We start from the raw sequence: 14,197 nt of genomic DNA on the forward strand, positions 1-14,197 counted from the left end.
TATACTGTATAGTGGGCAAATATTTTATAGTCAGAAATAGATCACCAAGATGTATCATGCTGACTGACGGTCAGGATGAGGTTGGCTGTATATAACAAGAGAAGTCAATAGAGGAGTCTGCAGCCTTTCTTAAAATACTCCTTCCTCAGAAACATGATATGCATAATTTTTCAAATAAAAATATGCTCAGTGTGTTACTTAGGTGAATTACAGTGATCATTTCACAATGCTTGTGTATATCAAAACATCAAGTTGTGTACCTTAAGTATGTATATGTTTTATATGAAAAAATAGTACAATTATATAAGTGATATATATATAAAATAAATCATATAAAAATATGTTATTTTTATATGTTAAAAAACCTTTTGGCTGTTTTCTCAAAAATGTGGTTGTAAGTTCTCTTAGATATTTGAATTGAGACATCGGACTGGAAAGCATTTTATTTTGTTTTGTGTTTTGTTTTGTTTTTTTTTTGAGAGAGAAAGAGAGTGCATGTGCAAGCTGAACATGGCAGGTTTGGGGGTGAGGAGAGGGGGAGAGAATACCAAGCTGGCTCCAAGCCCAGTGCAGAGCCCATCACTGGGCTTGATCTCAGGACCCTTGATGTTGGCACTGAGCTGAAATCAGGAGTTGGATCCTCAACCAACTGAGCCACCCAGGCACCCCTGGAAAGTGTTTTTAGAAAGCACCTGTGTGTTCCAAGATGAAGTGCACTTGACAAAGGAGTGTAGAGTCACATCATGGACCTCACTGTGTTTTTACCCAGTTCAGGGCACTGCAGCCAGAGCCGGCCAGAGCTGTAGCCTTCCCCAGTTAGTGCATGGCAACCGCTCTTTGATTTTACTCTTAATACTGAGTTAAGTGATAGAGAATATCAGATCTTCTCAGTACTTCTAGAGTGATGCAATGAAATGATAGTGTTGTTATTGTTGTTTTTTAATGGCCAAGACTAAACAGTTCTTCTCTATTCTGAAGTCATTTATGGGTCTGCTTGCTTTACTAAGCACATCTGTAAGAGAATCTGCTGTGCACTGAAACATACACCAAGATACAATACACCATCTTGGACAGCAAGGATCTTCACACTGTTGACCTCATATTATTAGAAAGGAAAATTGCAGTGTGACAATGCAATGTACTAGGTCTGAATACTGTATACCTACGTTTCTGTTTTCCAGTGTACAAGTACAGTCTTATGCCTTTTTAACAATGGCAGACTGCAGTGGGTGGACTTTTTGCCAGCAAGCTTCGTAGAGGTTGAATAAGGTTGACTAGATAAACGCAGTTTTGCCATGTAAATGCAGCTGTGTGAGGAAAAACAAATTGAAGGTACTTAGCTTCAACTGAACTTTTTCCCCAAAAAAGTGGCTGTGCTCTATGAAGTTGTTAGAAGACAGCTTAATTTGAGGTTGGCAAAGATACAGGGCCAACATCTGCTATCACATGTTGGAAGCACGACTGTTTCCTTCCAGGAAAAGAGTGACGTTGAAATTTTATGCAGCATTTGTAGGTGTTCCTACATCCTATAGTAGAGGAATCTTTCTGGAACAATCCATGGGGAGAATATTACAGTCTTTGAATTAAAATGGTCTGCAATTTTAGAGCTACACAATAATCAGCAATCTACACTAGAGCAAGAAAATTGTTTTGTATCAAATTTAATTTAAATCAAACTATAGATGTTCCCATTGGTTTGATATGAGAGCCAAACATATAGATTAAGGGAGCAGACTGATCCGTTCTGTCCAGATTGTTACACAACGGTTTTTTTTTTTCCCTAAAACACAGAGGAGGTAAATCTTGTCACTATTAGTTTGTCTCACAAGTTGAAGAAAGGAATAGAATAATACATAAGAATCTAAAATAAACAAAATCAGCTCCACATTGCTTAGTGATGATATCTTTATGGTGGTAAGATTGGAAGGAGCCTTTTCAGATTCCTTCAAACATACTTTGACATGCAGTAATTATGAAGTGAGCCACATTTGCAGGACATAAGTGTGATATATTCCACTCGTAACAGCTGATTTGGTGGCTTGTGACATTATTGGCATACTGTTTCCAAATAAATTATACATTTCAGCATATAAATTCTTGATTTAGCATAGTGTCTTAATAGCTCAAGGATAGGTTGGAAAATCAAACCTCTGGCAAATATTTGCGAAGTGGAAACATCTGTTTCAATTGTTGTGGGACAATTTATGCTCATTGTGGGGCAGCTAGGAAGCCAGAGCATTTTTGTAAACCTTTCCATGAATTAACATTTGACGCCTTCTTCCTCCTCTTCCCAAACTTCCTCCATGGCTCTCACATAACAGCCAAAAATTATTCTTTGACTTTCATGACTACCTTGTGGAAACCTTTGTAATGATCATGGCCCAACATTATAAAAACTATTTGCTCATCAGGGCTTTTCCAAAGTTCAGAATTGACCCTGTTAAAAAATGTTTGTCCCTAAAGTGTATTGCTGGTCATTACGGCTTCAGTAAACTCTGTATGCTGATGGAAAATGAACTCCTTTTTTCATTTAAAATCGCCGTGCTTTAATATTTCCAGGCTTTATTTACTTAGTTACTTACTTACTTTCAGTAATCATCTAATGAGGAAAAAAGTGAAAGGTCAGCATACTCATTCTTATATTTTGCCAAAAAGCTTTCTTTTTCATTTTGGAAAAAATATAATAAATATACCAAATTCTTTTTTTTTAAATTAACATATAATATATTATTTTTTTCAGGGGTACAGGTCTGTGAATCATCAGTCTTACACCTTTCACAACACTCACCACAGCACATACCCTCCCCAGTGTCCATAACCCAGCCTCCCTACCCCTCCTCCCCTGACCCCCCAGCAACCCTCAATTTGTTTCCTGAGAGTCTCTTATGGTTTGTCTCCCTGCCAGTCCCATCTTGTTTCATTTTTCCTGCCCTTCCCCCTCCGACCCCCTGCCCCGCCTCTCAAATCCTCATATCAGAAAGATCATATAATAATTGTCTTTCTCTGAGTGATTTATTTTGCTTAGCATAATACCCTCTAGTTCCATCCATGTCATTACAAAAGGCAAGGTTTCATTTTTGATGGCTGCATAGTATTCCTGTGTGTATATGTGTGTGTGTGTGTGTGTGTGTGTGTGTGTGTGTTGTATGTACCACATCTTCTTTATCCATTCATCTGTTGATGGACATCTGGGTTCTTTCCATAGTTTGGCTGTTGTGGACATTGCTGCTATAAACATTCAGGTGCATGTGCCCCTTCGAATCACTACATTTGAAGATATCAAACTCTTAAATGCACTGTTGGCCTTATTGCTGTGATAAATAGAGTATTTGGTTTTCCATTGGCTTTTGGTCATGGCTCTTTTTCCAGGTTCTAAATGGAACTCTAAGTGAAAGAAACAGAATATGGTCCTTGACCAGGTGAAGATAAGGGTGTCTTAGGGGCACAGAGAGTAGGAAAAATTAAGGTTGTCCTGAGGACCAGGGGACATGTGATGAGTGTTAGGGATGAATCCAGTAGAAAGAGCCTCTTGATGATCTCTTTGAGAAACCAAACATGCTAAAGAAGTCTAGACCTTTTCATTAACTAGAATACCCTGGAGACCAATAAATTAGTGTTTCCTCTGTGAGGTTTTGCAATAATTCTTGTGCTTATGTCCACACAGTCTGCTCAAAGAATTGTAGATTTCAACATAAGCTGATTCATTTTATGGGAACAGATTCACATCCCTATGTATGAGGGACCTCTTAGAAAAATAAAAAACATAATGTCTTTTTCCTTAAAAAAATGAAAAAATGAGAGAATTTTTCCAAATCTTCCTCAAAATAGTACCTTCAGGACTTGCCTTTCTGTGTAATAATACACCCTGGAGATTGAAAATCTAAATCTAATAGAAAAGGAGGGGAAAGCACAGGCAAAGGTGGTTAGGAGACTTGTTTGAAAAATTCTGAGGTGTTTTGATGGTGTTACAACTCTTTTTTCTACTTACAAGGGTGGAATCCTGCCTCACGGATGGAAGGGAGCTCTGAGGCCACACTGATGAAAGTCACATTAATTAATCACTTACATTTAAAAAAATGGGACAAACAGGGTAGAAATCAAGTACATTTTAGTAAATGTCCCTCCACTCCTTTGATGTATCTCTTAGTACCCTCTAGTGGTGTCAGAGTAACATTTTCTTACATACATTAGTACCCTGCCAACTGGGATCAACCTTTTTAAGCTGTATCTCTATAAACTTTATCGGTGAGGTAAGCAGGTAAAGATCCTCAAACATGCCTCATAAATATTTATCCTCATAGCTTCTTCTGAAGACACTAGAATGGAAGAAAAGGCCATTATATTCACTTTATTTCCAAAGACTAAGCTGTACATTTCTTGAGTATTTCCCCTATTTTAGAGCTGATGTAAAAAGGAACAGTTTAAATATGTTGGCAGACTATGGTGTAAGGATGTATTATATTTGATTTAAACATCACACAGTTTTGAAGATTTTTGTTCACACATGTAAAACTTCCATTCTACAGCTATGCTTGGAAAGTTACAGATATTTGGTAATCTACAAATTGGTATGTGTGGGTATTGGGGCAGCGAGTCCTGCTCAAGCAGTGCATGAAAACCCCAGATTATTATAGACTTGAACTTGTTCTGAATCCTTATCCCGACTACATTAATTCATCTTCTGATCTTTTTTTAAAATCTGATCAATATATCTTTTCTGTTTTAAGAAAATGTCAGAAAACTGTAAAGGAAGATCAGTAATTACAGAGAAAATCGAGAAAAGTAAATACCAATAATTTTCAGAGAAGGCATCTACCTACAATATGGGATAGATGGTTAGAGATGCGATTCTCACACTATTCTTGTAAGGAATTCCTGTAAACAGAGAAGAGAAAGCTGAGTGTCTAAGATTTTAACCTGGAGAGGGTGACCTTTTACCTTCAGATTTTTGTGGCATAAAAATGATTTTTTTTAAAGGAAGATGTCTGATTATAAAAATAATTATACATGTTCATTGTGGAAATTTTGAAAAATGAAGAAAAATATAGAGCAGAAATACTAATTCCCATAATCATAACATGGAGATTTCTTTCTTTCCTGTCTTTTCTGTGTATGTTGGAATTTAGATTATATTCTGTATTTGTAACCAACTATATATTTTTAACAAATAAGCATTTTCCTATCATGTCAGTGATGTATTATGCTGTATATGTTTCATAATTCATTTTTTCCATTACTACCAGTCACTGAAGTTTAAGCAGTCATGTTAGTTACCCATGTTTTTAGCCTTTCAAGTTACTGTATGTTTTCTGTGACTTTACATTAAACAGACTAAGCCAGTCTATTTTTCTGGTGGTGAATTAGCATAAATAGGCTCACTAAAGGTCTGGGTAGTTTGTAAGCACGGGGTATCAAAGTGGATACTGCAGCTCTGTGTGCATATGCTTCCTTTTAAAGTCTAAGTGACTTTCCAAATAATTTGTACCAATTGTCTTAAAGTCGAAGCACAGTGAATAGCAGTTGATGAGAAATGAATACTGTGGTTTGGGTTTTTGGAAAGCAGCCTCAGCCCTAATTCATGTCATGTCCATAGTGAGTCTTTGTTAAAGCACTGCGTTTTCACATTCTCCTGCAGAATGCATGGTAGGTTATTGGTGATGGTAGCACACCTGATTTTCTTCACGCTCAAACCACAGACCCCCTCGAGCAAGGCTGTTGCTATAGCTTATCCTGCTTGAGGCCCTGGTCTGCTTGCCCTGAGCACTCAGACTCTCCTGTGGCAGCATGCCTTGTGAGCATTGTTTACTTGATGATGGGAATGGGATCATAGTCCAAGGTAACATTGTTATAAATGTGCAGTTTCTTTGTTATATATTCTTAAATGACCTCAAAAGGAACAACATCTACAATGACGATAATAATGGCTAGCTGGGCTTTCTTACACATAAAAAGTTATTGGTTTAGATGCAACATGGGGGCTTAAGTGGGTAGGAGAAGAATCAATGAAACAAGATGGGATTGGGAGGGAGACAAACCATAAGTGACTCTTAATCTCACAAAACAAACTTAGGGTTGCTGGGGGGAGGGAGGTTGGGAGAAGGGGGGTGGGGTTATGGACATTGGAGAGGGTATGTGCTTTGGTGAGTGCTGTGAAGTGTGTAAACCTGGCGATTCACAGACCTGTACCCCTGGGGATAAAAATATATGTCTATAAAAAATAAAAAAATTTTAAAAAAAGTTATTGGTTTATAATCCACTGTTAAATCAGTAAAATTAAAAAAATTAAATATATGGATTACTTAAAGGAACTTTCCTCCCTTATTTCCTTTTTTAAATTTTTATTTTTTTAATTTCTTAATTTTTAAATTCCAGTATACTTAATGTACATTATTATATTAGTTCCAGGTATACAAAATAGTGATTCAGCAATTCTGTATATTACTCAGTGCTGATCATAAGGTATTTTTAATCTTCTTCACCTATTTCAGCCATCCCCCTACCTAAATCCCCTCTGGTAACCATCAGTCTGTTGTCTATAGTTGAGTCTATTTCTTGGTTTGTCTCTTTTTTTCCCCTTGTTCATTTGTTTTGTTTCCTTCATTCTGCCTGTGAGTGAAATCACATGGTCCTTGTGTTTCTCTGATTGACTTATTTCACTTAGCATTATGCTCTCTGGAAATCCATCCACGTTGCAAATGACAAGATTTCATTCCTTTTATGGCTGAGTAATATCCCATTGTATATATCTACACCACATCTTCTCTGTCCATTCTTCTGTCAGTGGATACTTGGGCTGTCTCTGTAGTTTGGCTATTGTAGATAATGCTGCAGTAAACATCTTGGTGTATGTATACCTTTGAATTAGTGTTTTTATTTTCTTTTGGTATGCCCAGTAGTGGAATAACTAGATCATATGGTGGTTCTGTTTTTTTTAATTTTTTGAGGAACCGCCATACTGTTTTCCCCAGTGGCTGCACAAGTTTGCATTTCCACCAACAGTACATGAGGGTTTCTTTTTCTCCATGTTCTCACCAACATTTGTTTCTTTTGTTGATTTTAGTCACCCTGACAGGTGTGAGGTGATGTCTCACAGTGGTTTTGACTTGCATTTTCCCTGATGACAAATGATGTTAAATATCTTTTCGTGTGTCCTTTGGCCTTCTGTAGGTCTTTGGAGCAATGTCTTTTCATGTCTTCTGCCCATTTTTTAAGTGGATTTTTTTTTTTTTTTTTTTTTTTTTTGGTATTGAGGTATCCAAGCACTTCAAGCACTTTATATATTTTTTAATACTAACCCCTTATCGAGGTATATCATTTGCAAATATTTTTTCCCATTCAGTAGGTTGTCTTCTAGTTTTGTTGATTGTTTCCTTTATTGTGTAGAAGCCTTTTGTCTTGATAAAGTCCCAGTAGTTTATTTTTGCTTTTGATTTCCTTGCCTCAAGGAACATATCTAGAAAAGTGTTGCTATATCCGATGTCAGAGAAATTACTGCTTGTGCTTCCTTCTAGGGTTCTTATGGTTTCGGGTCTCAATGTAGGTCTTTAATGACTAGCTTGCATTGAGCATGTGTAGTGTGCCAGACATTGGGCTGTGTGCATTAGCTGTTTTTGAACCGGACGCTCAAGTTGGTGCTCTGATTATTCCCATTTATCTAACACGCAGAAAAGTGAGACGTAGAGTGTTTGAGTAGCTGGCCCCTGTGTTACAGAGCAAAGAAAGGGCAGCAGGATTTGTGTTTGCACTGTCTGTAAACCTGGGCTTCTACCAGCTGGCCTGCTCCACCATCACAAGGCCACTATAACATCTTACAAAGTCATCGAAAACAGACTAAGGAGACTTCCTCTTAGGAGGCCACTTTTGAGTCCTCAGGTAATTTAAGTCCATCTTATATCCTTTTGGTCATGAAGCTCATTTTGATGGCCTTCACTGAGCATGGATTCCTGCCTCTACCATAGTGTGTTCCCCGAATAAAGTGAGGACTCAGGGTGCCAGTCTGCTCAGGCCTTACAGAAGAAGCAAGTTTCCAGCAGGAACCATTAGGATCACAAAGGATTTAGCAAAGAAGATTGGGAAGAAGATTCTGCTTTACCTCAATACAAATATGCTTATGCTGAAATTAACAAATTAAGAGTGAATTACACCCAGAAGTTTGGCTTTGATGAGAAATGGTAAACCTTTCTTGAGAATTAAAGAGAAATTTTGGAGGAGGTTGGACATAGTTGTTGGAAATTGAATTTGACCTGCTAATGAATAAAACATTACCACATATTTCTTATCAGGAGAACTCACCTGATGGTTCCAAGTCCATCCTGTCACATTAACTGGAGTGGAGAGAAACTCATTGCAGGCCCTCTTAGAAGTTAGAAAGAACTGATTATCTTGCAACTTCCAAAGTGCCCTTTTCTGAGTCACTCTCCACTCCCGTTCATTTTAGAGATTGTTCTATTAGGCGTTATTGATGATTTGGGACGCAACTAATTGAGCAACTACGCAGTAAGCAAGTGAATTTATATTTGATTTTAGAGGTTGCTGTCTTTTTTTTTTTTTTTCCCCAAATTGATGTAAAGTGGACACAGTGTTGCATTAGATTCAGGGATATAACCGAGTCGTTCAACAAGTCTGTTTGCTATGCCATGATCACTCACGCGCAGCCGTCGGTCACCACATGATGCTGTTGCACTACCATCGACTAGAGTACCTGCGCTGTGCCTTTCATCCCGGTGGCTTCATCTTTCCGTAACTTGAAGCCTGTATCTCCCACTCCCCTTCACCCACCTTGCCCCAACCCCCACCTGCCCATCCTCTGGCAACTACCGTTTGTTCTCTGTATTTAAGGTCTATCCCTGCTTTTTTGTTTGTTTGCTCATTTGGTTTTTTTAGATGCCATATGTAAGTGAAATCGTGTGGTATTTGTCTTTCTCTGACTTGCTTCTCTTAGCAGAATACTCTCTAGGTCCACTCATGTGGTCACACATGGAGAGATCTCATTCTTCTTTATGGCTGAGTTATCGGCCACTGTCTATACCACATCTTCTTTACCCACTTGTCTTTTGGTAGACAATTGGGTCACTTCCATACCTTGGCTATTGTAGATAATGCTGCAGTAAACATAAGGGTGCGTGTATCTTGTTGAAGTAAGGTTTTTATTTTCTCTGGATAAATTAGAGGTGACCTTTGTCTTCTAACTGCATACCTGATGATAAGCTAAGCAGAAAATTCACAGGGATGGTTTGAAAAAAATTCTTTGTTGGGTGAACTCTTTGTTGATGTCTGTTTTTTTCTCTATTTATTTTTAAGAAATCAATGAGTGTACTGTGAACCCCGATATCTGTGGAGCAGGACATTGCATTAACCTACCCGTGAGATATACCTGTATTTGCTATGAGGGCTACAGGTTCAGTGAGCAACAGAGGAAATGTGTTGGTAAGAGACGCTTTTGATAGATGAAATTATTAAATACCAAATATTTACACATTAAGAACATGTTTTATGTAATTATCATGGGAAATGTTATTGTGTCTAATTTTTTCAAATTTTTATCCCCGAACTAAGAGAGCCCAAAAAGAGGTTTATTAATCTTCTGGGATGCTCTTTTCTCCTGGTTCAATGTACCTACCTACCTACCTGGCCAAATGTAATATAATTAGATAAAGGTTCAAAAAATTTTTTAAAAAAAGGTAAAGGAGAAAAAATTTCCAGAGGTTTCTAGGTATAGTAGAATAATATAAGAAAATATAGAACAATAAAATGGTAGAAATAGCTACTTACAAACATGTATTTAGCAAAATAAAATTAATATGTACCACAATAAAGACTTACATTGATGTAAATGCATATAATCTGATTTCTAAAAGCAATTTCTAAACTGAAAACAAGCTGACAAAAAAAACAAAAGGAAAACAAGCTGACGCAAAGCTGTAAATGAATCTACAAAACACAGGGTCTTGTACATCGTTCTTTGGAAAAAAAGGTATCTCCAAGGTATATTAGCATTATGGAAATCATTTGAGTGCATTACGTTAACACTAAATTTAATTTTTCTCTTTTTTAGAAAAAGGAAATTCAGCACTAAGAGTTATAAAGCAACTAAGGCCTAGACCCAATTAATAGAAAGCAACAAAAGCAAAGACCCAATTAATGTGGCTTTAGTGTGCTAACTGCCGTTCTGCAGGCTGTGTGACTTGTGCTGTTTGGTTTCACATGTACATGTGGGTTAGGTCAAGGGAAAGATCCACCTGTTCTCTCCCACAGCTTTTTCTCTTGAATTTGCCTACATACATCCTATGTATTCTGTTTGGAACCCTGGAATATGAAGTTGGGAGGAGCAGTTATGATCTGGTCTAGCTTCACCCACATGTGCAACAGAAGAATCCCTTTCAGTGTATTTCTGGCCACCTCTGCTGTGCTGACCTGGGAGTCACACAGCAAATTTCAGAGCTTAGATGACTTCATGAGTCTGGCATGTCCTTCTGCGTTGACCCAAATCTGTTTTTCAGAAACACCAGTGCCATGTTTGTAGTTTTGGCTCTTGAAACAATACACCGTAAGCATATTCGCTGTTCCTAGTAACCATTCTTCAAGTACCTGAGGACTATGATCATGTCTCCACTTACTGTTCTCCTCTGTTAGGAAGATTTGGCACACAGGGCATAGTACACTGGTATTTTATGGGCAGGGAGACCGAATTTCATGCTACACTGCACTAATCCTTTTATCTGTATTTTTGCTAATAGATATTGATGAATGCACTCAGGCCCAACAGCTCTGCTCCCAGGGACGCTGTGAAAACACCGAGGGAAGTTTCTTGTGTATTTGCCCAGCAGGATTTATGGCCAGTGAAGAGGGTACTAACTGCATAGGTAATGGCAGTGTTCTTCCTGATGCATAAATTCCCAGATCTGGGTTGTTAGCTCCCTTAAGATCCCATCAATCTTATTGCTTATTCAGGCAACCCAGAATTTATTACTGAACACCTTTTATGACATATTCATCTGCTAGGTACTGGAGAATATAAAAATGGAATCTTTTCTCCATCACTTTTGAATGAAGGGTGTCCAATGTGTGCGGAGCCCTAGGTGGTAAATGCTTTGGGCCCCCCGTAAATCAGAACCACTCAATTTTTTAAACATGTCAAACCAATCAAAGAGATGGTGGTAGGAATAAGTTATTTTATTCTTGACTTCAAACCAACCTGGGAGATGGGAGGGGTTTGAAATTCTATTCTGAGAAATACAACTTGACGATGTTTTCTGCTTCATGTAGATGTTGACGAGTGCCTGAGGCCAGATGTGTGCGGGGAAGGGCACTGCGTCAATACCGCGGGGGCCTTCCGGTGCGAATACTGTGACAGCGGGTACCGCATGACCCGGGGCGGCCGTTGCGAGGGTGAGTCTGTGCCACGTCCGCGTGCAGGGTGCACGTGAGCTTCAAATGCAGGGCTGGGTCCACACCCGAGGCTGCCAGCCACCCAGCCCGGGACTTACCTTCCTCGACCCTCGTGTGTGCGACACGAACCCATCCACACTCCTCCTGCCTTCTGGACTCACAGCCTCTTTGCCTCTCCTCAGTGGCTTGGTCCAGGTTACCATCCATCATCCCATTCTCCTTGTTCCTTCAGCACCTGCCTTCCCCGGCATGGAGAGTAAGTCACTCTGGAACAATTAATTGCAGAGTATCTTAGCATAAACCCAGACTTAATTCCAGCTTCTGGATCTTTCCTCTGGGAGCGTGGTCCAGGCTTACCCACTGTTGACGGTTAGTTTCCAACCTTTTGCCTCGTTAGATTCCTTTCGTGTGTTTTGGGACTAGCTCACCAACCCTCCACAGAAGCACCGTCTGACTAACTGCAGGTCACATTCCAGCACGCGAGATAAAATTTCTTTATTATTGACCACAGCAATGAAGTTGCTAGTGTTGTGTTAAAAAAAAAAAGGTTCTGAAAAGCTTTTAGAGCATGGCCAGAATGATTAACCACTTAATTTTTCTGCTCATGTTTGCATCCCAGTTGCAAAGGTTCTTTTTGCAAGAATTATTTCCATGAAGAAATGTATTGCACTGCCTCTTCAGGGCTGCGTGGAGGCCTGCCAGCAGAAGAGTGGCGGGGTCCCTGAACACGTGTCGGAAGGGCCAGGCTGCTGTGGACGGTGCTGGTTCCATGGGGCTCTTTGCCTGCCTGCCTGAGGAGCAGCCTTTTTTCTAACGTGGCTGGGCTTCCAGGCCAGGGCAGGGACAGCCACGTTGAGGCGGGCTGCACTCAGCTGTCCCTGGCTCCTCTGGGTTGGTTTTCTTCATGATCTAATGACCCGCGCTCAGAGGGAAAGCTAATTAGATGGTTTTTGGCAGCCTGCAGCTGCCTATCCGCCTGGCCTCTTGTTCAGCCCCTTGTATTCTGATCTGGGGAGAAACGGGAGCATTTTTCATTCTTGAATCTTTGACCAGCTCGGATCAGAATGGAGCTATAAAGTCTCCCCTGGCAGCCGGGGGCCATGGGACAGCAAGGGGTGAAGTGTCCCCACTCTCCTCTTATAAGGGACCCTCCCTGGGCTCCTGAGAGGCAGCATGCCCAGGAAAGGGCAGGACTGTGGCCTTGGCTCCTGGCTCCCATGCTTAGGAACAGTCTGGTCTGGAGCCAGTGACTTAGCCCATTTGAACCCTGGGAAATGGGAGCCGCAAAATTAACTTTCCGGGCTGTCACGAGAATAAATGCATGCTGTTGTGTCTTGTGGGGTGCCTCTCGCCTTGCTGGCTCTCAAGAACTCTTAGTCTCTGGAAACCTCCCCCTTCTCCTGATGATGTGTTTTTGCAGAGACCTTCTCAGTACATCTGTATCTGTGGGAGCGGGTTTGTTGTTGTTGTTTTAATCGTGTGGGTGTACCTGACAAGCATGGATGGGCAAAGCAACACTCCCCAGAGAGGTCAAATGCTGATATCTTCAGTTCTTCCTACAGTTTCAGGATGGGAAGAGAGGACGTTTAACTAGTACCTGTGGCATAGGCATGGAAACCGGGAAGGAGTAGGAAAGAAATACGAAATCTCTGTAAGCAAATGGGAAGTAGTCAGGGGACTGTTCAGGACGATTCAACGTGTGGAAATTAACAGAAATACTACCAGGGTTCCCTGAGTAAATAATATTATAATTCTATCCCCATGAAATGGCTTGAGAAGAAGAAGGAGCCAAAAAACATGGCTGTTTTCTAATTTCGTCATGGACCGGAACCAAAGGTCCCCAGGTTTCTGGCTCACCAAAGATTTTCTCAGCTGTCACTAACAAAGCTGCATTCAAACAGCGCCGGTCTCCAAGGAATCTATTGTAGTTCACAGACATTATCTCATGCGTCCTTGCTTTGCTCGGCTAAGGTATTCCCGGGCAGGTAGTCCCGCCTCTACGGATGAGGGTACAAGCAAGCAGAGGTAAGGGGTAGTGGGAAGTTCAAGGATATTGTCTTGTATTGCTTAACATTGCACCTTATTTATTGGACCAGGCTTTTTCAATGACCTTCTCTGACTTAGCAGTTGTAGTTCTATTAAAAAAAAAAAAAAATTCCTTCCAGAGAAGAATGTAATGCTGTTTGGAAAATGAACCTGGCAAGCATCATCTTTTTGTAGAACAAGAAGTCCCAGAACATCTGACCTTAAAAAAAAAAAAAAAAGAAAGAAAGAAACACTGTGTGTCATTGTCTATTGGCAAGGATTTTTCGCTGATAGGAAAAAAAAAAAAAATTACCACACTGACCTGTGCTATTCTATTAATATCACCCTCAACTTTTTTACTTTGAGCCTGTTTTTTACTTTAAGCATCTTTTCACACCAGTCTAGTGATAAGGGAGAGATAATTTTTGAAAATTTACCAGAATGAATGGTTGTAGCCATTATATATTTCTTTTACTTTTCAGCTTCTGTCCTGAAAATTCTGTCTCTATTTTAAGTGTGATCAGGGGTCCTCTATACATTTTAAATGAGAACACTTAGACATTAAATCCAGTCACATGAATTCAGTATCCAACTCTAGAAAAATGATTATTTCTGATGGGACTGGTACCCATGGTACCACCCGTTATGTTAAACTCTTGAACCATTTCCTGTCTCCTTCTTTCCCCCCATTCTGTTGTTCTACCATTCTTCAGAATTCCTGAAGTCACTGTAGTAGCTACCTTTGCCACAGCTCCAGCCAGATTGAAGGTATTTTTTTTCCAAC

The 14,197-nt window shown here is 39.8% G+C and overlaps 1 protein-coding gene across 11 annotated transcripts in view; it reads left to right on the plus strand.

The window, feature by feature from the left end:
• Positions 1-14,197, plus strand: part of LTBP1 (latent transforming growth factor beta binding protein 1) — a 406,687-nt gene that overhangs the window by 280,879 nt on the left and 111,611 nt on the right. For all 11 annotated transcript variants that reach the window (XM_032352967.1, XM_032352969.1, XM_032352970.1 and 8 more), the window contains 3 exons: positions 9,301-9,426; positions 10,737-10,862; positions 11,266-11,388. In XM_032352967.1, the coding sequence (XP_032208858.1) occupies positions 9,301-9,426; positions 10,737-10,862; positions 11,266-11,388 (375 nt within the window). The remainder of the gene's footprint in view (positions 1-9,300; positions 9,427-10,736; positions 10,863-11,265; positions 11,389-14,197) is intronic.

The sequence above is a fragment of the Mustela erminea genome, chromosome 7 (assembly GCF_009829155.1).
Source record: "Mustela erminea isolate mMusErm1 chromosome 7, mMusErm1.Pri, whole genome shotgun sequence".
NCBI lineage: Eukaryota > Metazoa > Chordata > Mammalia > Carnivora > Mustelidae > Mustela > Mustela erminea.